The sequence below is a fragment of the Microtus pennsylvanicus genome, chromosome 2 (genome assembly GCF_037038515.1).
Source record: "Microtus pennsylvanicus isolate mMicPen1 chromosome 2, mMicPen1.hap1, whole genome shotgun sequence".
In the NCBI taxonomy this organism is placed as follows: domain Eukaryota; kingdom Metazoa; phylum Chordata; class Mammalia; order Rodentia; family Cricetidae; genus Microtus; species Microtus pennsylvanicus.
This window is the reverse complement of record NC_134580.1, coordinates 117,104,172-117,129,987: the sequence shown is the minus strand read 5'-3', so window position 1 is coordinate 117,129,987 and position 25,816 is coordinate 117,104,172. Positions and strand designations below refer to the sequence as shown.

At 43.2% G+C, this 25,816-nt stretch overlaps 1 protein-coding gene across 1 annotated transcript in view; it reads right to left on the bottom strand.

Annotated features, from left to right (window-relative positions):
• The window catches only part of Sptlc3 (serine palmitoyltransferase long chain base subunit 3), a 120,539-nt gene that overhangs the window by 15,923 nt on the left and 78,800 nt on the right, over positions 1-25,816 (bottom strand). The window contains exon 9 of the mRNA XM_075963839.1: positions 21,106-21,232. Coding sequence (XP_075819954.1) covers positions 21,106-21,232 — 127 coding nt within the window. The remainder of the gene's footprint in view (positions 1-21,105; positions 21,233-25,816) is intronic.

Here is a 25,816-nt window from a genome sequence, read left to right as displayed (position 1 = left end):
TATGAGCAAATGTTTCCTGAGTGACAGGAGGTTACTACTTTGTTTAGGTGGATCAAAGGCTATAACAATCTCAATAAATAACATTAGTAGAGTGTTGGTGAGATTGTTCAGTGGATATAGGCACAAGTCTGATGGCCTTAGCTTCATCCCTGGATCCCACAGGGTGGCAGGAAAGAAATAATTTCTGAGCATTTTCCCTCTTATATACAAGGGGTTGGACAGATATCAGGGATTAGAATCCAAAGCCTGATAAGAGGAAGACCTTGGGAAGCTCCTTCACTTTGGCTGTGAGGCCTGAAGACATGCACACAAAAGTAAAGCGAATTGGCAGACTGTCTTCCTGAAGCCATTTGTTAATCTAGTCTTCTGCTATTTTGAATGACAGGATCAGTTATTTCTCAAACACATCAAATAATCTTTTACAAAGTTTCTTTGCTTATTGGTTCCAAAGGGACTTAACATTCATTGCCTGATTGTGTCAACTATACACACAGAGGAATGAAGATTTTTGTGGAGTAGAACCAAGAAGTGGAATGTTAAATGATGTATCACTTGCCCATGCTTTTTTTCTCCAAAGACACTATTTTTTGTGTGTGTGTGTGTGTAACCACCCTGGCTGTGCTGGAACTCACTCTGTAGACCAGACTAGCTTCGAACTCACTGCCTGCCTCTGCCTCCCGAGTTCTGGGATTAAAGGAGTGTATCACCACCACCTGTCTCCATGTTTCTTCTCTGTTATTTCTTCTTATCTAACTCCAGTTCTCTAGAAAGGCACTTTACCTGTAGTCCCTGGTAAGCAGATTATGTTAGAGAAAGTATTTATTGCCATTTTAGTTCCCTAATCTTGGCCACAGAGAGTGGGTAAAGATTCCCTTGCCCTAAGGAAGTCCATTTGAATACTGGCTAGGGAATCAGGATGTAGTCTGTCACAGGAACTTGTACCAAGAGATGATAAATACTAATCAAGCCAACCAGATCTTCTTGCCAGTAGAGTTTAGATATAAGAAATTCAAAACGGACAGTTGATAGAACAAAATAAGAAAAAAGGGGGAGAAAAGTTGTTAGTGCATCCATGAGATAGAGTGAACCACTGGTTAAAAGAAACAAGGGCAGCTGTGATGAGTAGACATTGGTAGCAGTGAGAGGAGAAGATGCAAAAGCAGAAAAAATTATGGTCAATGGGAAGGTAGGTGTAAAACTAAGCAATGATATTAGATAGATATAGATGATATATATATATATATCTCCACAATTCTACTCAACACCATGAAGGAAAGCTTATGAGGTGTTACAACAGTTCACATGAGGGAGACTAGAGCAAGTGCAAGGTAGCCTGGCTCCAGTGATGATCAGGCTGGGATCTAAAGTGTGAGTAAGATATTGGTAGAGAAACACCAGAGAAGTGCAGTCTATTAGAAAAAACATCACAATGGTGCAATCATGGGTAGCACTGCAGGGTGGTGGAAAACTAAGTGAGTTTTGATTGAGTGTGAGCCAGAGCACGGGAAGATTGCCTAATGGATGAGGAATGAGCATACAGGGATTGAAGGATTCAACACTGAAGTTTGTGAGGAGAGTAAACCTGAAAGGAAGGAGGAGGAGGAGGAGGAGGAGGAGGAGGAGGAGGAGGAGGAGGAGGAGGAGGAGGAGAAGGATGAGGATGAGGAGGTGGAAGAGGAGTAAGAGGAGGAGGAGAAAGAGAGAGAGAGAGAGAGAGAGAGAGAGAGAGAGAGAGAGAGAGAGAGAGAGAGAGAGCGCACATGCAGGAGATGCAAAAAAAATATTATTATATTCCTGGGATGCTTCAACATAACAATCACTGATAAGAGCTTTTACTCTGGGGTTCTTGGCAAACAAGGCATTGGCTTGAAAGAAACAGGGAGCTGCAAGAATGGTTTACAGTCCTGTATACATCTTTCTCCGCCACGCTCACTCACCCTTCAAAAACCAAAAGTTACAACAATAAAACAATGCCTGCTCTCCAACTTTAGATTTGTCATTTGTATGGGATCTGAAAGTATGCAGGACCATCTGTACTAATTATACTGTGTAGACACAGCCCCATAAGTCATTTTAAAAAGAACTGTTTTATAACGTGTGGAAATGTCTCTTGGAAACCAGTCTGTGTACATGGAATAGCCTATTTGAAGTATAAGACTAGAAATTCTGAAGGATGACATTTGCCTTAAAACTTTACCTATGTGTTGAAACTCCATGGTTAGGGAGATAAGAGCATTGAGTGGGGAGAATGGGTCCAAGGACCGGAAGAGGGTGGTGGTAAGATGTGTTATGAAGGTGACCGAAAAGAAGGCATGGGTGCACAGTCCAGCCACCTAAATGTATTCCATATGGCCTGCCCACTTGTGTGCCCAGCTCTATGGTTGATTGTTAGCTGCGCAATGAACAGATGACTTCATCAGGCTGGGTCTGATGATTCCTAAATGTTCCCCCCTCAAAGACCCGGAGGATTTCCTGGTCTGGAAGTACAACAGTGATTTAAATTGCTTTTCCCAGTGGCATTATCTTTGCACTTACCTATAATGACTCAGCTAGCACTGGACAGCCCAGCTACTTAATTGGCCCCGTCTGTCGTCTCTTCCTTGATTAACTTGAGTAATTGGATCATAAGCTAGTGACACCACTTCACTACTCCTAGAACGTTTGAAAACTTAGTAAAACAGATCAGAATTTTGGTTTTGAGATTATGTGATTTGTAAGAACTGGTTGCTTCATCCCTAGCCTGTCTTTCTTATCTTTGAACCAGTTATTAGCACAGGGTGGCTGATAAGGCATCGTGGCACACTTTGTAGTCACCATCTTTTCTCATATAGGTCAACTATAAATGTCTTTGAGGTCTTTGGTGTTGGCCAAGATACAGCTCCTTTCAATTCCTCTATTCTTCACTCTTTAAAGTCGGAAACATTTGCATTCTCCTGCAGGGCCCGGGGGCAAAGGGGAATTTGTACACATAAAATGCTGCTCATCTAGACAGGATGTGGGTGATTGTACTAATTATGGCGTGCTTTGAGATCTGTGCTCGAAGAGAGCTTGGTAAAAGCAGAAGAAATATTTGGCAGGGTCCTTGTGCGCGGGAATGGTTGCTGTTGAGACAGCACCCAGGCGTTCCTGGAGACTGGGCACTGCAGCGGGATCCTGTGGGAGAGGTGTAGAGCCTTTCATTCCAGAGGTTTGTACCCTTCTGCCACACATTCCATAGACGACAGAGAAGGTCCGAGTCAGCTAACGAGATGAATGAGATGACTCTGACACAGGCTTCTAGAGAATTGATGGAATTGTTCGTTTTGCTAAACTCTGGACTGAGTGTGTTGTGAGGGGAAGGAATAGACTTTGGAGTGATATTTTTGGAATACTACTAAACTGGGCCTGGATAACTTTTGTCTTTGAAAAGACCCTCATTGTTTCCTGCAAGATAAAGAAGAGCTTATTTCAGGAAGATAGCAAGAGCCCTGATCATCACTGCTACTGGCATCCAGAATATACTGAATGAGGGTTAATTCTCATTTTCCACCATTTTCAGCAGCTTTAGCGTCACCTTGGCTGAAGAATCACATGCCCAGGCTGCACCCAAAACCCACTGAATCATGGATTCTGGGGATGGAACAGGACATGAATTTTGATTTTCATAAGCAGGCTCAGATATCTCTAGAAACTGAAAATATTGCAGTTCACCAATAAGCTATGCATGCTTGTGGTAGGTGCCTGCCTATTTCCTGACTGAGCTATACTCTATGGTTGGCTTTAAAAATAAAAATGGAGGCTACACTGACAAATTATGGGCATCCAATACATGTTTGTGGAATAAAAGAAAAAAAATGGAAGTTAGACAGCCGCCTCTTATTGGGTATTATATCTAGGTAGTTACTGAATCCCCGGTTCCTTTTGTGGGGGTAACCAGCCTTCCTGGCCATTACCTGCTGCAAGGTGCTCTCTCAGCTGGAGATTAGCCCTGTCAATCTGTCTCACTTCTTTGGGAGAGTAGATAGGGTTAGGGATGAACCCATGCCTGCAAATGAGCTAGGTACTGCAGTTCCGTCCTTCCAGATTTCCAGCCGTACCCGCCTGAGAGATGAGCTAGGTTAACGGAGGCCACGAATTCTTTAACCTTCCCTCTGATGCTGTTAAAACAAAAACAGCTGGGGCAGAGGAAGGAAAACAAATAAAACACAAAGCCACTTACTACAAAGCTTTGCAGTCCCCTAATAAAAACAACGGTCTGTGGCGTTTCCAGAAATATGTTTAGGACAACTCAGTCTCCCAGAGGACCAGAAGGAATTATGAATCGTGCAAACTGCCAAAGGGACCTGTCTTAAAGGAGGAAAATTTCTTCCCCAAACCAAACCGTTGGTATGCACAAAGGCAGAGTCGGGTGGGCGGGCAGGCATTTCCCTTGCTCAGATGGAGAAACAAGAGACCGTCCGATGGTCTCCCGGGCCAGCACAGTGTCAGTCTCGGTTTCTAACACAGGAACGTACCCAGATGCCAACGGGTGACTTATTTTATCATTTCTCAAGCTTCAAAATGGGCATGGGGGAATACACACTGCTTAGCCCCGCTTAAATTACCGAGCGCACCACTACTGTCAGAATACTGACTGGGCAATCGAACATTCCAGCTTGGGCAGTGTTACTTGAAAAATGAGGTCCTTGTCTCCGTCGGCGGAAAGTATCTTTCTGTAACACATTTCTTGCCATTTAAGCAGTTGGTATTTCAGAGAAATTAGCCCATGGAAAATCAAATTGACATTAGAGAATGCCTACAGTAGTGTAAGCCTCTTCGTTTTCTTTGTCCCTGGCGTTCCCCTGCCTGCTTCCCTGGCACGACCCAGAGTTGGGGGGTGTCGAGCCGACCTGGCAGTAAAGTTTCCATGTGGCAGCAGGAACCCGGTGTCTGTTATTTTTAAGCACTGGACACCAGACAGGACATTTTGTTTCCAACACACTCAGGGGCAGAGAGATCTCAGAGAAGATCAAGAGGCTATGAGCGGTGAGAATCGTAAGAACCGCATTAGCAGTGACAGGCTTCCCAGTGGGGTGGAGACAGCAGCGTTTGGAGTGGTTTGCTTAGAGAAGCACACATTTTTATAAGGCAACAGAGCTCTCCCTTTTGATGTTAGGATTCCAAGGTTACGGCATGTTTTATAGCTACATACACATGTGCCAGGGTCTCTTTAGTCTGCTCAGCCATGGCCCTGGGGAGTGTACACAGAGGGGCAGGCTGGACATCAGGCCGGGCAGCTATCTGCATGGCCTAATCTCGAGGGCTCCGAGGAGGAGCCCACTACTACAAAGCTCCTCAAACACTCTCAGGGATTTAGTTCGCCAAGCGGGATGAGAAAGGTCATCTCCTGCACATTAATGAGGAACCGGAGAGTGATGTTTTGGAATCCTTTACAGATGGGAAACTGAGGATTGAGGATTATGAAAGAACCGGCAGGATAACAGGGAAACTGGCTCTGCTTACAAGATTATCAAAGCCTGCTGTTTGAAGAGTTTCTTTATGATGCACGTGTCTTAACGATGCCAGCAAGGACCTATGCATTTTACACCCAGAAGACTCGCTACATACAGTAGCTGGGCTAATTCTGGAGATGTAATTTTGGAGCTCTTTAGAAAGAAACGATCCACAGATAGAAAACAGCATGCAGAGGGTAATACACACCGTTAGACTTGTGTCCGTATTCCTATGGGACTGTCTCTTGAATATTATTAACTGAATGGGTTAATTTGCATTTAAACGGAAAGTAGTATCTTCGCAAGTCACTAATAGTAGGATTTTATACATTATAGGAAGGATGGACTTCTCAGAGCCCTGATGAATTAGCGATTTTTAAACGAAGGGGCACACCAAAGGTTTTTGGAATTTTTAAAAATTGAGGGGAATAGGAAATTAAGGCAGATTTTCTTTTATGCGCAGAATCAGTTTCTCCCTGTATACATACACACACACATACTCACACGCACACACACACATACAGACATGTACACACACGCACACACATGTATGCATGCATACATATACACACACGTATGCACACACACACACACACACATACATATACATACAAATTAAACTTGTGCTGAGAAACCGAGTCAGTAGGACCCTTTGGAAGGACTCCTAGAAGCCAGACAAATGACAGAAACCCTATGGGGCGGGCTAGCTATCTAAGTTTAAAACCTTTCGTTTTCAGTGATTGCTCAGAAGTGGGCAGTGATGAAGCCCAATCCTGACCCTTTACCCATATGACACCAGCACCAGGATCAAGTGCCAGAGGGCTGTGAGCCCAGTTTCTGTGCTTCAAAATCAACTCCAACACCACAGGTTTATATTTCCTTATTCTGAACCTTAGGTGCTTCGCCTGTAAAAGTGGGAGTAACAACAACAATGAAACACATATCTTTCTAGTATGAGGATTAAATATTGATCACTTGGTGGAGTGACAGGCACCCAAGAAATTCGATGTTGTAAAATTAAACAAAAATATGTGTTTATACAATGGGCTCCAGTTTCTATTTTTTTTTTTAGAAAAAAATTCCATGGTTCAAAAGTAGCATAAAAACCAGTAGTGTAAGCTAAAACCTGAATGATTTGGATTTGCTCCCAAAGGCTGTCCTCATGGTCAGTGTCTCTAGAGTTACCAGGCTGTCCTCATGGTCAATGTCTCTACAGTCTACCAGGCTGTCCTCATGGTCAGTGTCTCTACAGTCTACCAGGCTGTCCTCATGGTCAATGTCTCTAGAGTCTACCAGGCTGTCCTCATGGTCAATGTCTCTAGAGTTTACCAGGCTGTCCTCATGGTCAATGTCTCTAGAGTTTCCAGGCTGTCCTCATGGTCAGTGTCTCTACAGTCTACCAGGCTGTCCTCATGGTCAATGTCTCTAGAGTCTACCAGGCTGTCCTCATGGTCAATGTCTCTACAGTCTACCAGGCTGTCCTCATGGTCAATGTCTCTAGAGTTTCCAGGCTGTCCTCATGGTCAATGTCTCTACAGTCTACCAGGCTGTCCTCATGGTCAATGTCTCTACAGTCTACCAGGCTGTCCTCATGGTCAATGTCTCTAGAGTTTACCAGGCTGTCCTCATGGTCAATGTCTCTAGAGTTTCCAGGCTGTCCTCATGGTCAGTGTCTCTACAGTCTACCAGGCTGTCCTCATGGTCAATGTCTCTAGAGTTTCCAGGCTGTCCTCATGGTCAGTGTCTCTACAGTCTACCAGGCTGTCCTCATGGTCAATGTCTCTAGAGTTTCCAGGCTGTCCTCATGGTCAATGTCTCTAGAGTTTCCAGGCTGTCCTCATGGTCAATGTCTTTACAGTCTACCAGGCTGTCCCTTTGTCCTTCTAGATCATTTTGCTGCCAGGGATTTGCTTCCATTATTTCCCCATCTCTCAGAACTGAGTGGAAACTGAGGCTTGAGGATTATGTTTCCTGGAGTAATTTTTATCCCAAGTATTCGGTTTGAAGTAAATCATTACTGGGAATGTAACACTTGAAGTCTTCTCATATATGTGTGTACATAACAAATGGATAAACAAAAACATCGGGAAGTCTAGAGATAGGAACAAGCTGTGACGTCTTGATCCAGCAAACATCCTGACAGCTTGGCCAGAAAGGAGACTACTCTCCCGTCTCTGTGGATGGAGGGGCTGCATGGTTAGGAACGAGTGACCTCTACTTGTTGAGAATGACTGGCAGCCAGCCAGCAAGAAAAGGGGGACCTCAGTTCCGTAGCTCCAGAGAACTGAATTCTGTCATAGGCACCCTAGCATGGGAGAGGAGCCTGAGTTGCTGGAAGGGTAGATGGTGGCATCTTACCTCAGCCTCCTGGGGAGCCTGAGAGGAGTCCTGCCTCTGCCCAGTTTCTTAACAAGGAAGCTGATAATAAACAGGCATTGTTCTCAGCTTCCACTTAAGGCAATTTGTTATGCAGAAACAGAAAGTTAATACATTCCTTGTAGCTCAAACACACACACTCACACACACACACACACACACACACACACACACACACACACACACATGCTGGGCTTCGTTAGGCATGAATCCACCTGCTTAATCCTCCCCAGCTGTGGCGGGTGAGGTAGCTGGTTTTCTCAACAAACTTCTCCGAACCAGAGTGAGGCTGAGTAAGTTGTGCTGCACAGTTTGAAAATGAGCCCGCGATGAAAGAAACAAAAGCCGGCGTGGAATACCAGGCTCTTTTCCACTCTAGGAGATGAGATGAACAGAATTATGTTCTTTCCTTTTCTAGGTTTACTGAACCAGTGGGGAATTCCATGTGGGTTACGTCACAATTCCCCTGTCTCAAAGCCTTTTCGTGGCGAGCCTAGGAGGAAGAAGAGACTTCAGCAGGGTTTGCTGGAGGGCTGTAAGGAAGGGGCCACACAATCTTGGCCCCTGTCTCATCTAAAAAGCAGTTTCCTTCAGGCTCTTGCTAGGGAAACCTTGTAAGACCTCACTAGTAAGTGCTGATTTCATTAGGCTGACATAAAATTCTCTCATTCGCTGACTCCTAAGATGAAGCAAACGACGAGGCGCAAGGTCTTGGAGAAATTTGCCAGGCGTTTCTGTGTAATCAGGCAACCATCCCCTTCTTATGCAGAAGTTCAGCATGCTGGCTAATTTTGTGTTCAGTGGACAAACTCAAGTTGCCCTGTGTATATATGAGCAGCATTAAGGCCAGAAGGCAAATGCCCGCCACCTTGATTGCTGACCCCGACCTTAGGTCTGCTCACACAAAAAGGCCAGGTAGGACGTCGCTACCCACCAGCACAGGTGATTAATCATGGACGGAGGCAGGCCCTCAGTTGAAAGCCAGTGGAGCGTAGCACCTGACATCTGGTTCGTATTAGCTATTGCTGAAATGCCAGTGGCCTGAAACCATTTAGAAAACGCAGCTCTCCGTGCCCTCTGTTTCCTTCTAGGCTTCTTTCTCTGTCTCCAGCTGGTAACCAAGTGGCAAATATATTTAGGAAGCAGCAGCTAATTCCTCCCTCAACAATGCCAAGGGTCTTCAATGCCAGGACCCTCAGTCCAGTGTGTTTTCAGTGGATCCCATCAGTGGGCTTACGTTCATCATGGGATCTCAGGAGGACGGAACCAAGATGTTGCTGGATTTGACCAGAAGGAAAAAAAAAAACTGGTAGGAGGCCAGTTTTCTAGTCACTGAGTTCCTTGCTGCAAAAGACATTGAGAAATGTGAGGAGAGTTTTTTAAACGGTATTTAAAGATGGACGGTTTATCCCTTGGTCAGAGTCCTCACTATCCCTTTGTATCAGAAAGAGTTCTGAGTAGAGAATAGATTTCTAGAGTAACACATTCAAGGTAAGTTTGGTGATACTGGTGAAGACTCGAGCTCGGCGCTAAGCAGCTAGCACTGAAGAAAAGCCACATTTGCTGAGGGATCTCATGACAAAAGCAAACAGGAAGGGACTAAATTCCTCCGAAGAGCTAATGGCTGTCACCCAGGGTACTCCCTTCTTTCGCTGTCCCGATGCCCTAAATCTTCGCACTTAGACACCCTTGTTTTTAAACCTATCAAACTCAAGTGTAAAAATATGTGTGTCCTGTGCCAGAGACCAGAGCAAAGGTTGTAGGTCACAGCTGGAAGGGGCTGGTGCCACTTTCTCCAAGTCCGCACTGGGTTAGGAGCAGGGTCAGTGCCTCACCTGCCAGACTCATGGTAAACTCTCACGAATGATCAGAAGGAAAGAAAGAAGCCAGACAAGGACTCTGAAAGGAAACACAACTGGGCTTCTCAGGGCAAACACATTCTCAGTATCACTCACTCGTTGATTTCTTTCCCTTTCTTTTTCTTTCCTCCGTAAAAGGTACATTTGAAAAAAAAATGAGTTTCAAAAATAATGAAGTTACTGTGGCATTTCATTTAACACTTCTCTCAGTAACTGAACAAAGCCCAGAAATTTAAGCTTTAGAAATTTTGCAAAAGTCTCAGAATGAACTATTTGGCAGGAACTTGCCCACTTAACAGTAACAGTAGTAGCAAATGGTTCTGAGAGCTTTCAAAAGAGGCGGCATGTTTAGAGTTCTGTGGATTAGGGAGTTTTCGCACAGACTCAGTCTTGGGCTGGACTATCCAGTTCCTTTTCTCTGGGCTCAGAATTCAGACTTGTCCTGTGCTTGGTCTCTCAGTTAGCTGAGGGTTGGTTATGCACACAATAGGGGCACAGGAGGCTCCAGCCCTGTTCAGATGTTAGCTCCCTTTTCGTCTCTGGCCTCAAAAGAATTCAAGGAGAGCTAAGAGGGAGTGGGGGCTGACTGAAAAAACAAATCCATCCAAGTTCAGGTAATTATCCCAAGTGGTCATGTTCTTAAATTACGATTTAAATTTTTCTGATAACAGTACCACTTTTTCTGAGTATAGCCCTTAAGCTTTTTTTTCTTCCAAAAAAGTACCTTTTTTTCCCTCTTTCTACTTAAATTCTAGAGCTTCTCTAACTAATTTCACATCAATTTTAATTTTTGTTTTTGCATTTTCCTCATATTTTGTTTTCTGCTACCATAAAGAACACGGTGCTGGGGAGTTTAGAACATATGGCACTCATATCACTACACACTGCGGTGGAACATGGTTCTGTGAAAAAAAGGGAAGTGGTTTTAATCAGGTGGACTAGTAGCCTTGAGAGCCTACCTAAAGAGACCTGTTCTAGTCATTTGGGCACATTTTCCTTTCATTCTTAGCTGTTCTTATTATATTTCAGGTCAAGAGTTTATCTGTTAAGCTACTGGAGAAAGACGAGGTAAATGCTTAAATGTACAAGATCTTAAAGTCCCTCAGGACATCTGAGGATGGCAAAGACTGCTTGCCTTTTTTTACCAAAGGTGAGTTTTCTTCTCCTAGATAGATGCTTTACTGCTGTGGGATAATGCCCCTGTACACTGTAAAGATTTGCCAATTATATTGGTTAAGTAAAATGCTGATTGGCCAGTAGCCAGGCAGGAAGTATAGGTATGGCAGCGACCAGACTAGGAGAATTCTGGGAAGAGGAAATGTAGAGAGTCAGCCATGAGCCAGATGCAGAGGAAGCAAGATGAGATCTCACAGGGACAATATAGACAAGAATTATGGGTTAATTTAAGATGTAAGAACTAGTTAATAATAAGTCTAAGCTAACAGGCCAAAGCAGATTACAATTAATATAAGCATCTGTGTATTTCTTTGGGACTGAACGGCTGTGGGACGGGGCAGGACAAAAACTTTTGTCTACAGTTTACTTTACCTTCCATGCTTCTCTGTGGTTAGGCAAAATCATGTAATTGATTTATGACCATCAGACTTGGGGGAGGAAGGTCACGCATCTCCAGCCATGACTCATGAAATCATCATGTATATTCCAAATCCCTTACCCTGTCTACAACTTTGGGATCCAGTTTGGAAAGATTTCCCCACTCCACAGTACTGTACTAGGAACTGAGCCTCGGGTGTTCCACATACTAGGCAAGTACACCTTTCTACATCCCCAGGCCTCTTTTTACTTTTTGTTTAGAGAGTCTTGCTCTGCTGTCCAGGCTGGGACTAAACTTGCAATCTTATGTCTTAACCTTTCAACTCAAGTAAGAAGCAAGCTAAACCAATGATACGCTGAAGTATGTTGGAAGATGTCTGTTCTCTCAGCCAATACACCTTCACCAATCCAAAAATTTATAATGAGTGATTACTATAAAAAACTATTGAGAATTCAAAATCCTAATGGCCTGCTACCTTTTATTAGCTGTGTAGTATAAAAGAAAACCCACATTTTCTGTGGGAATTTTACCTTCTCAACTTCTCATTACTTTCACAACATAATCCCACAGGGGAAAAAAAAATCGAAGCACAAATGATTATTATGGAGGAGGAAGAGAAGGAAGTGAGGTAGAAAAGATCACATCAGAACAAGTCAGCCTATTTACCTCTATTTGGACAGGCAGGGTTCGATAGGGCACGATTCCTGTTGATTACTATGTATTAAAAAGTCAAATGCACCTTTGAATGCTAGACAGTGTCTCCATAGGAAGCTCTAAGTGAGGGATTCAGCTAGACTGCTTGGATAATTAAAGGCACAGTTCTGCTTTTGCTGTTGCTATTTGGGTAGTGCTGGCTGGAGTTACTCAGTCTGCCTACCTCACTTCTATGTTGAGACACATCCCAGTGTACACAATGGAAAACCATTTATGTATCCAGAGGATAGAAACGTGAATCTAGATTTGGGCTTACAATAGACCCACCCAGTGAGTGATTCTAATTCTAGCATTTGATCCAAAATAGCTCCATAGGCAACATTTGAGGACAGGATATTACACTGCTCCTAGATGTTGTTCAGGCTGCAAAACTTGCAGGCAATCTGATTTGTTCCAAAGCCAGCATTTAGTGTGCACTCATTCACAAGTTCGATGCCTCAAGACATGTTTTAATACAATCACTACCTATTTAAAGAGGTATTTGGGATATATGTGACTAAAATATCAGGAGAAAAAAAGAAGACTGCCGGAAACTGAATGAATTGGGGATTATTGATTAGGGGCATGAGGTAGGGCTTAGAAAGATAGTTCAGGAGTTTAGGGGATAGAGAAAGGTTTGATAGGAAGAATGAAAGCTTTTTAGGTGGAGCTAAAATATTGAACATGTTTTTGGAGATAAAAATGCTGGGACTAGCCAATGAAACTGGCCAAAGCTCAATCTGAATGAAATCATTCAGCTTATATATGACTTTGAAGACAAGAGAATTCTACCCTTTTAAAGTTTGTCCTTTAAGGACAGGGGATTTGGTTGGGAATGATGCAGATGCAACCCAATGAGATAAAATATTACACATTAGAAATTGGAGTTTTGTATATATATATTTTGTAGTAAATTTCCACTATTCTTTTCCTGTCAGTAGACATTACTGGTGACTCAGATGTAAAACAAATATTTCTAGGCTTATGGTAGTAAATGATAGATTTAGAACTTTGGTAATTATTCCAGCAGCTTGACATTGCGGAGATTGCTGGCATAATCATACACGTGGTCTCTTTATAGCCATTTTCATCACATAAAGGAACCAGCTAGTCAATGGGGTCATCCAAATTTAGACCTGCTAATTATCGCTAGGAGCATTTCCTACTCCCATCTCCAGTAAACCTTTTTAAATGAAAGAACTGGTGTTACACACAATTCTAAGATACATGAAGAATGTGTGGCCATGAGCTGCCCCATGTAAATGCTGGAAACCTAACCCAGGACTTCTGCAAGAGCAGCAATTGCTCTTAAATGTCAAGCCATCCCTCTAGCTCCTATTTTGTTTTTTTGAGATAGGGTCTCACTAAGTTTCCTAGGCTGGCATCAAATTTGCTACATAGCCCAGGCTGACCTCACAATAAAGATCCTCCTGCCTTAGTTTCCTGAATGCTGGGATTAGACATATGCACCATCTTGCATGCATACTATAGAATTGTTATTTTATTTTTTTGTGTGTGCACATGTTCATGTGGAGACCAGAGGGCAGTCTTGGGTGTTATTCTTTGGGTGCCAGTTACCCTTATCCTGTCTTTTTGTTTTATTTTAGCTAGGGTCTCTCATTGGCTTGGGATCAGCAAGCCACAGGGATCCACCCATCTCTGCTTCTCCAACAGTGGGATTCTAAGCTTGCACTACCACAGCTGTCTTTTAAAACGCAGCACTGATACCCTCTCTTTACCAACTGAGCTCACTCCCCAGCCCTACACAGACAAGAATTAAAGCGGGTCTTATGGATGCTATCCCTTGTATTCCAAGCAACCAATTACTAAAGAAGTGTCTCTGCTGGACGGTGATGATCAAAAAGAATACCGTAGCCAGTGTTGTAACCATTAGCTCTTATGACTTTATAGATCACAGGGAGTTTTATGAAAGCACAGGTTTACAGGAGGACCTGTTTTGAAGAACACACAGTTCTGTGGGCAAAAGCACTTTACTGCAGCCAAAGTGGTCACCCGTACCAGGGATGGCGGACAAGCATTTGATGGTAACTGAGTGAACAGAGTTGATGCTTGGATTTAAATGGTGGCTTAAGGAAGTGGCTCAAAATGTGTTTCATACTTTTCTTTTTCTGATTCTCTCACATTTTCCAGTCCTCAGGCCTCCTTTCTGCAAGGTTGTCTAGCTCTGTCTGCCAGAAAACTGTCTTCTGTTCAGTTTTCCTCTGCAAACAAACCTTTACCTGGTTCCTTTCTTTTATATGGAAATGTGGTTTTTCAAATGAGGCTGCTTCCCAAGCCCCTGGAGGGATGGTTAGACTGTTTGCTAACCCCGGCCCTAAAGTTTCTGACTCTAAATGAAAATGTCTATTACAGTTCTAACAAGCCCCAGGTGATGCTGACATGCTTGTCTGGGGACCACCCTTTGAGAACCACCATAGCACACAGTGTAGCCTTCTTCCTCCTCCCACCCTGCTCTCCCATCTTCATGAAATGTGAAGTGATGATGGAAGACAGATGGGCATCCACTTCCTACACCGAAGGCATTTTAATAAACATACAAATGCTATGAGCCAAAGTAGGCAAGGGTCTAGGTGAGAATTATAAGGGCACAGGCTGACCTTGGTGAGCAAGCTCAGTTGCTTTGATGGCTGACAGGAATCATTCTGCTCAACACTTTTGATGAAGAGATGGCTCCCAAAATATTCCAATAGATATTTTGTCAGCGTCTGCCTCATGGCACAATTGGAACTATTCATATTCCCTTTTACCTCCATTTGGATGCTTGTCTCCATGGTCTGTTATCTGTCAGGCATGTGCTGATAGCCAATGGTGTGAACTGGATGGCTTCTATCTGGAAGAAATCCTAACTCCTTCACGCTTGATGGGAAGGAGAGGATGAGTGTGATGAGTTCATCATGCAGTGGTGGTTCTCAAAGGGTAGCCCCTGGACCAATCCTATTAGCACCACTCTGGATTATAAATATACAACACATTTGTGCAGAAATATTTGGGAGCAGGGTATCAGCAAGCTGGTTTTTTTTTTTTAACCATCTTTGCAGGTGACTCTAGTGTGGAATCACAGTATTATAGAAAGGAAAGGAATCATGGGAGTACACTTGTGCTGGGGAACTGTATAGGAAACTGAGGCTGGGATTCTGCCCAATGCAGGCCGAGGAAGAGGCCTTATAAAAAGGGAATGGGGAAAGAATAAAAACAAGAAATAAACAGAGGACAATAGTAGCCTGAAGACTGTTGCCACAGGGGGAAGGATGCTGAGAGGGAACTGGGCAGGAGGAAAACAGGAGAGCAAAGGCCTCAGAATGGAGGGGAGGAACCAAGCCAAAACTGAGGGCGGAAGCGAGAACCCAAGAGAGTAGTCTGGGCAGAGGAAACCTGAGATTGTAAAGGAAGGAGAGGGAAGTGAAGATTGTTTTGTGATGGAGGAAGGTCATTGGTTAAATAAAAAGAAGCTGCTTGGCCCTCATTGGTTAGAAGATAGGTGGGAGGAGTAAACAGAACAGAACGCTGGGAGGAAGAGGAAGTGAGCTCAGACTCCACAGCTCTCCTCTCGGGAGCAGAAGCCTCAGAGAGACGCCATGCTCCCCGCTCCCAGGAAGATGCACGCGATGAAGCTCCGACCCAGGATGGACGTAGGCTAGAATCTTCCCAGTAAGCGCACCTAGGGGTGCTACACAGATGATTAGAAATGGGCTAAATTAATATGTGAGAATTAGCCTAGAAGAGGCTAGATAGAAATGGGCCAAGCAGTGATTAAATGAATACAGTTTGTGTGTTGTTATTTCGGGCATAAGCTAGCCAGGCAGCCGGGGTGCTGGGGACGCAGCCCCGCCGCCCTTATTACTACAGTTTTGGAAGCATAGCAGCAAGACCATGCTGTGGAAAGGGACCAGTGCTCTTCAAAGAGAGGAATCGAACATACCCATGCAGAGAGATTAGAGGCATTTATTTGCTGGACTAAAAGGGCAAGAAACAGCATTGCTGCCATTCAATAGATCTTTGTTGAGAAATCGAGGACCATGCTTGCATGGTGCTGTTCTCAGTGTACTTAATGAGAGGAAGAGCCTCTTCTCTTAGAGGCTCCAGTGAGAGGAAAGAAGGACTAGACATGAATGCTATGAAAACTAAAGTTAGAGGAATGGGAGAGATGGAGGCTGGGCTATGTAGGATGGGGCAGTTCTTTCAGAAGACCAGTAGAGATAAAGAAAAGCCATTCTAGAGGAACCAGAAGGCGCAAAGGCCTTCCTGTAGGAGCTGGTTTGAGTGCTCATGAATCATTGTAATGAGCAATGGGAAGAGCCTGAGAAATATGAGGGAGAAGTCTTGGAAGCCTGTAGGCCACTGGATCACCTGTCGAGTGAGTGGGAAATGGATGGAGTCAGGGAGTGGCATGCTGTGAGTTATGTTTTCTCTTTTTTTAACTAGTTAGTATTTCTCTCATATAGATGTTATTTGAAAATGTCAGCAAGAGCATAGAATGGATTTATTAGAGGCTGGGAAGGATTGAGGAAGAAGAAATGAGAGAAGATGACAACAGTTATCCAGTAGAATAAATTCTAGTGTTTTAGAGAACAGTGGAATTGCAGTTCATAATGCCCTATTATCTATTTTAAGAGTAACTAAAAAACTGGAGTTCAAAGGCTTAAATGCAAAAAAAAAACCAATGTTGAAGAGATAGAAATGTTAACTACCTCAATTTTCTCAGCATATTGTACATATTATATTGAAGTGTCACTCTGTATTCCATAAATGTATAATTATTATATTTTATTCAAGGCTTTTAAGACATACCAAGAAATGGAAATACTAATAGCCCTGATTTGACCATCTCTCATACTGTATGCCTATGGTAAATCATTATACTGTATCCTCTAGCTTTGTGAAGTTAAAATAAATGCTAAAAAAGGATGATGTGGGGTTCTGTACTGAGGACAAACCATAAAAAAGCCAAGACAGAAGTAGGCAGAATATTCAGGAAGTTGTGCGAATTGTCCTGAGAGGCGGAGTTGGAGAGGTGGCCAGGTTATAGACATATTTTTAAGCAAGTGCTGCCAGATGCAGGATGACTACTCTTCATGGATGAGTAGCCATAAAATCTTAGAACAGGGGAGAATTCTAGGGCAGGTAAAAGCTACCAAAATTACTTGAGAAGGAAGGGAAGAAAGTACGTAAGTTAAAAAATCACACTACCTTTGCTGAGTTCTTATTGTACATCACCACTGTGCAATACCCACTGTCTAGACTGTATCACTTAGTCCTTCCACTATTTCCATTGTCAGTTGAGAAACTGAATGAAGAGAGGGAGCAAGGCGAGCTCTGGGTTACATGTGATCTGATGCCTCTTAATTATTTGTACATTTCACCCTCCATTTCTGTGAGAAGTGAAAGCTTTCCCACAGTTGGGGAAAGAGGGTTCAGGGATGAATAGTCAAGACTGGGAGTTGAAAAAGACTGACCGACTCTCTCTCTCTCTCTTTCTCTCTCTCTCTCTCTCTCTCTCTCTCTCTCTCTCTCTCTCTCTCTCTCACGCACGCACGCACTCACGCATGCATGCACGCACGCACGCGCGCGCACACACAACTCATTAAATCTAAATAGAACAAGGCAACAGATGACATTGTTTTCCGTAGGGAAGCTGTTGGTGTGATTTGGGGCTCAATCCTCTCGTGGCTGCTTGTTTGACATCTAGATTAAGCCAGCGACAGAACCGTCATCTTTCTAGAGCTCCCCAAAAGTCATCCCCCTCACTGAAAGGTCTCCTCAGGTGCCACACTGGTGTGGACCAGATTCTTGCTCTTAGTCCTCTGAAATAAACATCTCCACAATCTTATTTAGCACAAACACACTGACCTGAAATCCAGAAGGCTGGCAAGATGGAAGTTGAGTCATGACGTATTTATTAAGCCGAGCACCGAGTTTGACACTCAGAGGAACACAAAATTAATTCAAGACACATTTCTTGCCCTTAAGGGGCTTACAACATTGGTTTAGCTAGGAGACCACCCAACAACCATTAGGATGGAGAAATCAAATCTCCACATTGGGCTCAGTGTACTGCACAGAGTGACAGGCGAGGAGATTAAACGGGCCTTGGTGCATATGGAATGCACACCCGGCCTGCAGCCCCTCAGCCTGTGTGCATTAACTCCACCAGCAGCCTGGTTGCAGAGTGAAGGTGGCTGTTTGTGCATAAACATTGTCATTTCACTGGCACTGCTATTTCATCTTTGAACCTTGGCATCAAAGGAACACTGACCTTATTGCTGTAGCTTGCTTCTCTTTGAAGCGTATGGCTTTGCATTGCAGATTAAAGTGAAGACATTCATCAAGGAACAGATCTGGCCAACCGCTCCCCAAACTTGCCCATAACAAAGCCTTGAAAGGTTCCAGTCACAGTTGCAATAGGTTGAAGAAGGCTTGGAGCCAGGCTCCTCTTTCTCAGATCCTGTGTGGCAGATCTAGCAAGATGTAGCCTTTGGAGCTTTGGGTAACTTTATTCTCAGCAGAGAAGGCCAAGTTAATACAGTATTCTGACCTATCCTATTTATTTGAGCAGGTATTGATATAAATGAGGTCAATGTGATCATTCCCAGACTGCCTTTGAATCCTTTAAAGGATGTGTCAGGTAGAGTTACCTGAACCTCGGTGATTCTGTGAAAGGGAACTGCTTTCCTTTGTTCAATGATTTGAAAAAAATAAAACAATATCAATAACAAAACCTCACAAAACAAACAAACAACGCCCCCCAAAAAAACTGTCTTAAATTTCCTCCTATGTCTATTTTGACTCACAGCATTCTGTTTTCTTTTAATTCATAAGATTCCAAGAGACATGAGGTGGAGTATTTTAATTATGATGCTAAGAATATAAGAACAGGTTAATATGAAAGGGGGAGAATTTCACAATGTCCTATCTCTAGATAAAAAACTATAGGCAACTAATGACTATTGGGAGCAGGAAACTGGCCTCTTGCTTGGATGAATACCCTTACTGCTTGTCAAAGAATACTTTAAAAAATAAAAATAAAAACAAGCTCACAAAACAATATCACCAATAACAATGAAAGAAACAAGCCTTAGCTTTGTTAAGGTAACAGGACATTTTAGGGTTTATTATGGTAGCCTGACCTTGTTTATTCTGACTAGTCCAAGACCTGGGAGGACATCCAGTTCTTCATTTCTTTCCTAAGAAGTTTCATACAGAATTCAGGGAGTTTTCACATACTTCTTGAACGCCTCAGGAACAATTGCAAATAACAGCAAGCAATTATACAAAAGTCATGATTGTTTCCAGACATTCCTGAGTATTTTATATAGATTAACTTACCTAACTGTTATAAAACATCGATGCATAAATGTTATTATTCTCAGTTCACAGCTGGAAGAACTGAAGCAAAGAAAAGTTAAATCACCTGCCCAGGGTTGGATGCACCATTCGCTTGTGGAATGTCACGTGACAATAAGTAGCTGCAGAGGACCTGAATCCTGGCAACTACCTCCCCAGACTGGGTTCTGTCAAACACACACACACACACACACACACACACACACACACAGAGAGAGAGAGAGAGAGAGAGAAATCCTAAAAAGACCCCAGCAATCCACCAGCCACTTTTATGTAGTAGAAAACGTACCATCTTGTGGGTCATTTTCCAGCTTTAGTGATAAAACAAACACCACGTTATATTTTTTATTAATATTCTGGCAAGTGGGATGGCTCACTGGAAGACCTCTGGGACTGTCAGTGTGGAGGTGATTGAAGGCCCTACTTCAAAAGACCAGTTTTAGTCTTATCTGATTTGTATAAAGGGATATAGGTTGTTCCTGATCAGAAATGCTTAGGACCAAAAGGGTTTTGGATTTTAGATTTTTTGAGAATATTTATATACATGTAATGAGGTATCTTGAGGATGGGTCCCAAATCCAACCACAAAATTCATTATTAATTCATATACACATTGTTTGCAGGATTTTTTGAAATGATTTTTTTTTTCCTGAAATCATTCTGTAGCCAAGGTTGGTCTCAAACCCAGAATCCTCAAGCCACCTGAGTGCTGAGGTCACAGGCACCTGCTGCTGTGCCTTGTACCCACAGATAATTTTACAGCAGATTTTTATTGTGCCTGCATTTAGATTGTCCTATAATATGAGGGCAAGTGTGAAATGCTCCACTTAGAGCTTCGTGTCAGTGCTCAGAAAGCTTCAGGTTACAGAACATTCCAGTTTCAGATCAGGGTGGATTGTCAGTTTGAAGAAGGATTTTTTTTTTGATAAAACACTTATGTAAGTATTCTTACTTAATACTATTAATGATAGATATTCCCATATATCCTAGTAAGGGAGTCTAGAAGTTTGCAGAAAATGATACAGGTCGTTGTGCCAGATGGTGGTAGGATGAAGCAAAAGGATTGTACAGCCCTGTGGTCAATTTGAAGTATAATTTGCTGTTTCTCACTTGTACTCACTAGCTCCCTGGCAGGAAGAACCGCTTTATTATCATAACACGTAGTGAATCTTTAGAGATCTGAAAGATGGAATGAGAATTCTTGGAGGCTTCTGTGAAGAATTCTCCAAAAAGCAGGTGAAGTTCTTTTGGGCTAAGCAAAGTAGCACATTTTAGCTGAAATGACACAGTGACAGGCGGATGGCTGGGCTGAGATTGTGAGTTTATATGTCCTCAAATGACCAGTGGCGATTTTCCCTTGCCCAACTTCCGACAATAAAACATATAAAACAATATACTAAGAGATGAATAATAAACAATATTCATCTCAGGGAAGCACAAGGAACAGCAGGCAAGCACAGGCAAACATGCATAAATACATAACGCACAAAAAAGCACACATGCAAACATACATATACACAAAAGGCATTGCTTACTTCATTTTAACTACTGATCACCCAAAAAATGATCCAAATTTGATGATCATACTAACATGTTACTGAAGACTGTATGTATGTGTTATAACAGGGTTTGTGGTGTGTGCATACATATGTGAAGATGTTCTAGCATGCACCTCTCTTGACTAAAACTGGGCCTCACAGGACGAAAGTGTGTAGTTGAGAAGGTGGGAGATCGACAGGCAGAAGCCTGGGAGAGTAGTTTGGGGCCGAGTTCCCTGTAGATTCCTTACCTCCGTGGTTCTCATCTTCTCCCATAATAATCTTCAAGGATCGGATGATTTGCTCTGCTATCACGGGACTCATGGATGTCGCGTAAGTAGCGCTATGCGAGTGAACCCGAACATAATCCACAAGTTCCTAAAATGAAGGCAGAACCCAAAAACGTAAGCAAATAATTCTCAGCTCTTGTCCTCTGCACATCCCAGCAAAGCATTTGCTCGGGTCCTCAGGAGAGGACAGTTCTCTGTCTAACCCTCATATACTTTGTGGAACATCCAACTCCTTAATTTTTTTTTCTCCTTTTTCTTAGTCTTTCCCATCAAAATCTAGAAACTGTACAAAAGTTAGAGGCAGCTACAAATTTAGAGCTGGCCTGGAAGGCAAAAACTGGGCATATGGAGGAAAAATGATTGCTGAAATATCTGCCTTGCACAAAAGCAAACACCTAGGAATGGTAGACAATACAAAATCTGGTTCTTTTGTTCCTTGAGATTATTAGCAATTGTGCCGTGCACTCTAACAGTGCACGTGGGAGATGCATGGAAAAGACTGAAAGATGCAGGGGAAAGGGAGGGTGCCACTAAGAGGAGCAGTCAGGGGACACTCCTGTGAGGAGACAGGGCCTATGAAGCTTTGATGCAGACGACAGATGAAGAAGAAATGACAACCCAACCGGGGAGAAGATGTGCGAGTTCAGAGAAACAAGACACCCCAGAAAACGAATGTCATCCTTCCACTCCTGATCCCCACCGACATTATACTCTTCCCATTTCGGTCTTTTCTTCAAGCAGTCAATGAACCTGGGCTGGCCTTGTGCTCTGCTTTCAGAAGAAGAGCTGCCATAGTGCTGATTGTGAGCCCACCACAAAGGCCTTGGACACTTTGGTTCAGCATGGCGAATGGTTTGTTTCCTTTCTTCCTTTACTTCTAGATTCTTTTCTTACACTTCATTTCATTCCAATTCCCCTATTCTCTTACCTTCTATTTTTCCTTCTAGCAAGTATATTAAAGACCTGTGTTGGGCTATATCCTAGATTCATGTGTGAGGCTAGGCAGAAGGAGGACTGAGGTCGTATTCTAGTTTGACATCTTTGACTGTTCTTTTTTTTTTCTTTTCTGAATCATAGGAAAGTAGTTGGAAGTATATTTCCTTCTCTTGAAGAGTGTAGATGACATGGCAGGCCTCGAAGCCTCAGCTACATGGCATTTAAGGAAGTTCGCTCTGGAAGTGCTGGAGCCCATCAAAGATAGCTCTTTGGTAATTTTCTAAGAAGTACAGATAAACTGTCCTTCAGAGTGTGTGTTCTGCCCTATGATAAATGGCAATAGGGGTTTTCACTCTCTGTTGAGATTAAATACTTTCCCACGGGCTGCTAGGGGAGGTTAGAAAGGGGCAGTCAGTGAGTCATAGGCATTGGACAATAGAGGCTTATAGGAGCCTGTGTCTATGGAGGAGTGTTTTCCAGGGGTGATCTGGCCACAGTAGATGAGTGGATATGGAGGAATTCAGAGGAGGCTAAAAAGCACGTATATTGGCTTGCTAAAATGAGGATTAATGGTGGAATGTAAGGGCAAAGAATAGAGAGTCAATTGGGAGAAGAGGGAGAAGCTAGTGGTTTGGGGACAAGTTGATCAGGAGTTGTTTCCTCGAAGGGTAGGATGGTCCTAGAGTTGAAACAACTTCTGGAACCTAATTGCTCACTCCAAATCCTGACTTTGTTACTGACAGCTAAGTGACTACGTACAAATAACAAAGTTTACTATCTCAGTCTTCTTCTCTGCAAAGTGAGAAAGCAGTGATGCTTTCGTTAGCTACCTGACAGTGATTATAAGAATGTGTATATGAATATATTAGAAAATATGTGAATATATATAGAAGGTACATTATGGTATTTAATGCAAGTTGATGGCAGTGGTTAGACTATTCATTTAAAGATTTGTAGAACAGGAAGCATTTGTGGGGTGGAGTGAGGGACCAAAACACGAAACTTCTCGGGATTTTGTGATTTCATTTTGCTTATTTGCAAAGGGGATGATCTGAGGTTAAATTCCCTGCGTGTGGGCAGCTGCAAGGAAGCAAACCAATGATACAAAGCTTGTATTTCCCTCCATCCCAAGATGGATGGTGGTGGCAGCAGTGAAACCAAACCAAACTTAACCTAACCTAACCTAGCCACTACTGACTACAACAGTAAAACAGTCAGGCCTTTGGGAGAAAGGAGAGCACAGACTTGAGCTATTGAATGACTCGGAGAAGAAAATGAGGCCAGAAGCTGACACCATAGCCAACGATCCCAAGATGCTTTCAAGTCCATTTTAAGAACTTGGTATATGTTAATTCACTTACAATAACTCTGAGGTAGGCAATGCTTTTTAATCCCAGTTATATATAGAAGATAATTGAGCCACAGACATCCTGAAAATTCCTCACAAAGGATGGTAAGGTGAGGATTTGAAACCAATGATTCTGGTTCAGGAGTCTCCACCTTTAATGCTATGCTTATCACCTGTCCAAAACCAGTGAAGAGTAGCCTCAATATGAAAGGAAGTGAGTCTCAGACAGCATGGAGACCAGCTCTTCTGCCTACCCTATGGTCTTTTCTCTTTACTCATTTGGAGTTTAAAGGATTTTGTGTGTACTATTCTTATTTGTTCAAAGGGAGTGAGTACCTAGAGAGAATGCAATAAAAGGTACACTACTCTTCTTAAAGTCCACTGTCATAGGGACTTAGCAGAGAACCTGCTCATACTGACAGCTGAACTGGAAGTCAAGAAACCGCAGTGACAGGAAGGATGGGCAGTCACTTGATGCGTTAAGGATGAGCAAGATGTATTCTTAAGAACAAGTCCAGCAACATCTCAGCTGAGAAGTAGTCACCGCAAAGATCAGACAAGGAAACAAAGCAAAGCCTCCTTTGATCAGACTGTCCCCACCCCCATTTCCTTTCATAAATTGAGGAATTTATGCAGTTACTCACAAGCATCCTTAGTTGGAATAATAGCCCGTCAGTGAGAAATTGCCCCTGGGACCTGAAAATTCTCTGTCCTACAGCATATTCCTTTAGACTGAGTCCATTTTGTTCTAGTTCAGGTAAAGGGTATTTTGCTTGTGTGGTTGAGGAAGGGTTCTGTAGTAACTTCTGGAGAATGTCAAGGAAAGCCCACCGATTCCATCCCTTTATCCCCTGATTGGGTACCACAAGCCATGAATTAAGAGTTGGCTTTTGTCCTTCGCAAGGTGAGTCTGCATTGTGTCTTTCTTTGGGAGTGGGTTAGAGGTATTCTCAGATGCAGGCTTCCAAGCCCTGTTTTTTCTTTTCAAGTTCAAAACCCTGATTATTTTCTTTATCCTTAGGCCCAGAGTTCAAGGGCAAGGGTGGGTTTTGAGGAGGAAATCAGACAGGAGGCTTTTAGAATAAACATCTTGGTACTCATTCCGTGACCCCTATTTACTTCAAAGGGCTGTTATGTGCAGGCAGGGCTGAGAATGCCAGCACAGAAATGCCTCAGTAAGGGGCCTGCATTTGCTTGCTTTTCAGGCCACTGGATCTAACTATCATCCCAAACTTCTTCTCTATTTCCCACTTCCAACTTCTAGAATTACAACCCTGCAGTCTATCAGTCACAGGGCAATCTCTGCTTCACATATTTGCCAGCCATCAATCTATGGAGGTTGGGAGAAGTCAGTGGGCAACAGCAGGCATCCAAGAAGATGGAGGATCATGCTCAGGAGAACAGAGGGTGGGCGGTGTTGAGAAGTCAGTGGGCAACAGTCAGTATGCAAGTAGATGCCAGATGATGCTCAGGAAAACAAGAAGATGCAGGATCATGCTCAGGAGAACAAGAAGATGCAGGATCATGCTCAAGAAAGCAGAGGGCAGGCAGTGTTGATCACGTCCTCTCAGCAGTTAGATAAATAAAAATTGAAATCATTATCTAGCTTCTCACCTGGGACATCGTGGAAGGATGCCCTCCTGGGTATTGAATTGTTCACTGTCAACAGAGTTCCAAACTCAAAGAGTAAAAGAGGAAAGCCTCATAGGCTTTGGAGACAGTGCTTCAGCTTAGAATTACCCCTGATTCACCAAGATGAATTTGTAGAACACCTAATAAGAAGGAAAACTGAGATCCCAAGAGCATGTCTGCTTTCCATGAGACCTTTGCACCAAGCACATTTCCCCCTGCCCCTCACTTGTTTTTAAGTATTTTTCACCTGCCTGATTTTTCTGGTTGGTAATGTGCAAATCTCTGCTCTTGATCCACTCCACAAAGATTCCTAGAACATCTTCGTTGTAATGATTGAGAATATTGTCTCTGAACTGCCGACCCAAGAGCCTGCATGGTACTGAGCTCTTTAAATATGTTACAGCTATGTACCTTGGTCTTTTCCTAAGACTCCTAACAGTGGGACAAGAGGCTGTCTCTGACTCTGTTACCTGCTTCTGGGACCCTTCCCTCCTACTGGGTTGCCACTTTCAGTCTTTGATGGAGGAGGGTCATCTGTCTATCTGTTGCTTTCATTGGTTAATTAATAAAGAAACTGCTTGGCCTGATAGGTCAGAACATAGGAGGGTGGAGTAGACAGAACAGAATGCTGGGAAGAAGGGAAGTGAGGCAGACGCCTCAGACAGACCCTTATAGCCCTTCTCTCCAAGATGGATGCAGGTTAAGATCCTTCTGCAGGTTAAGCTCCTTCCCAGTAAGCCACCACCTTGTGGTGCT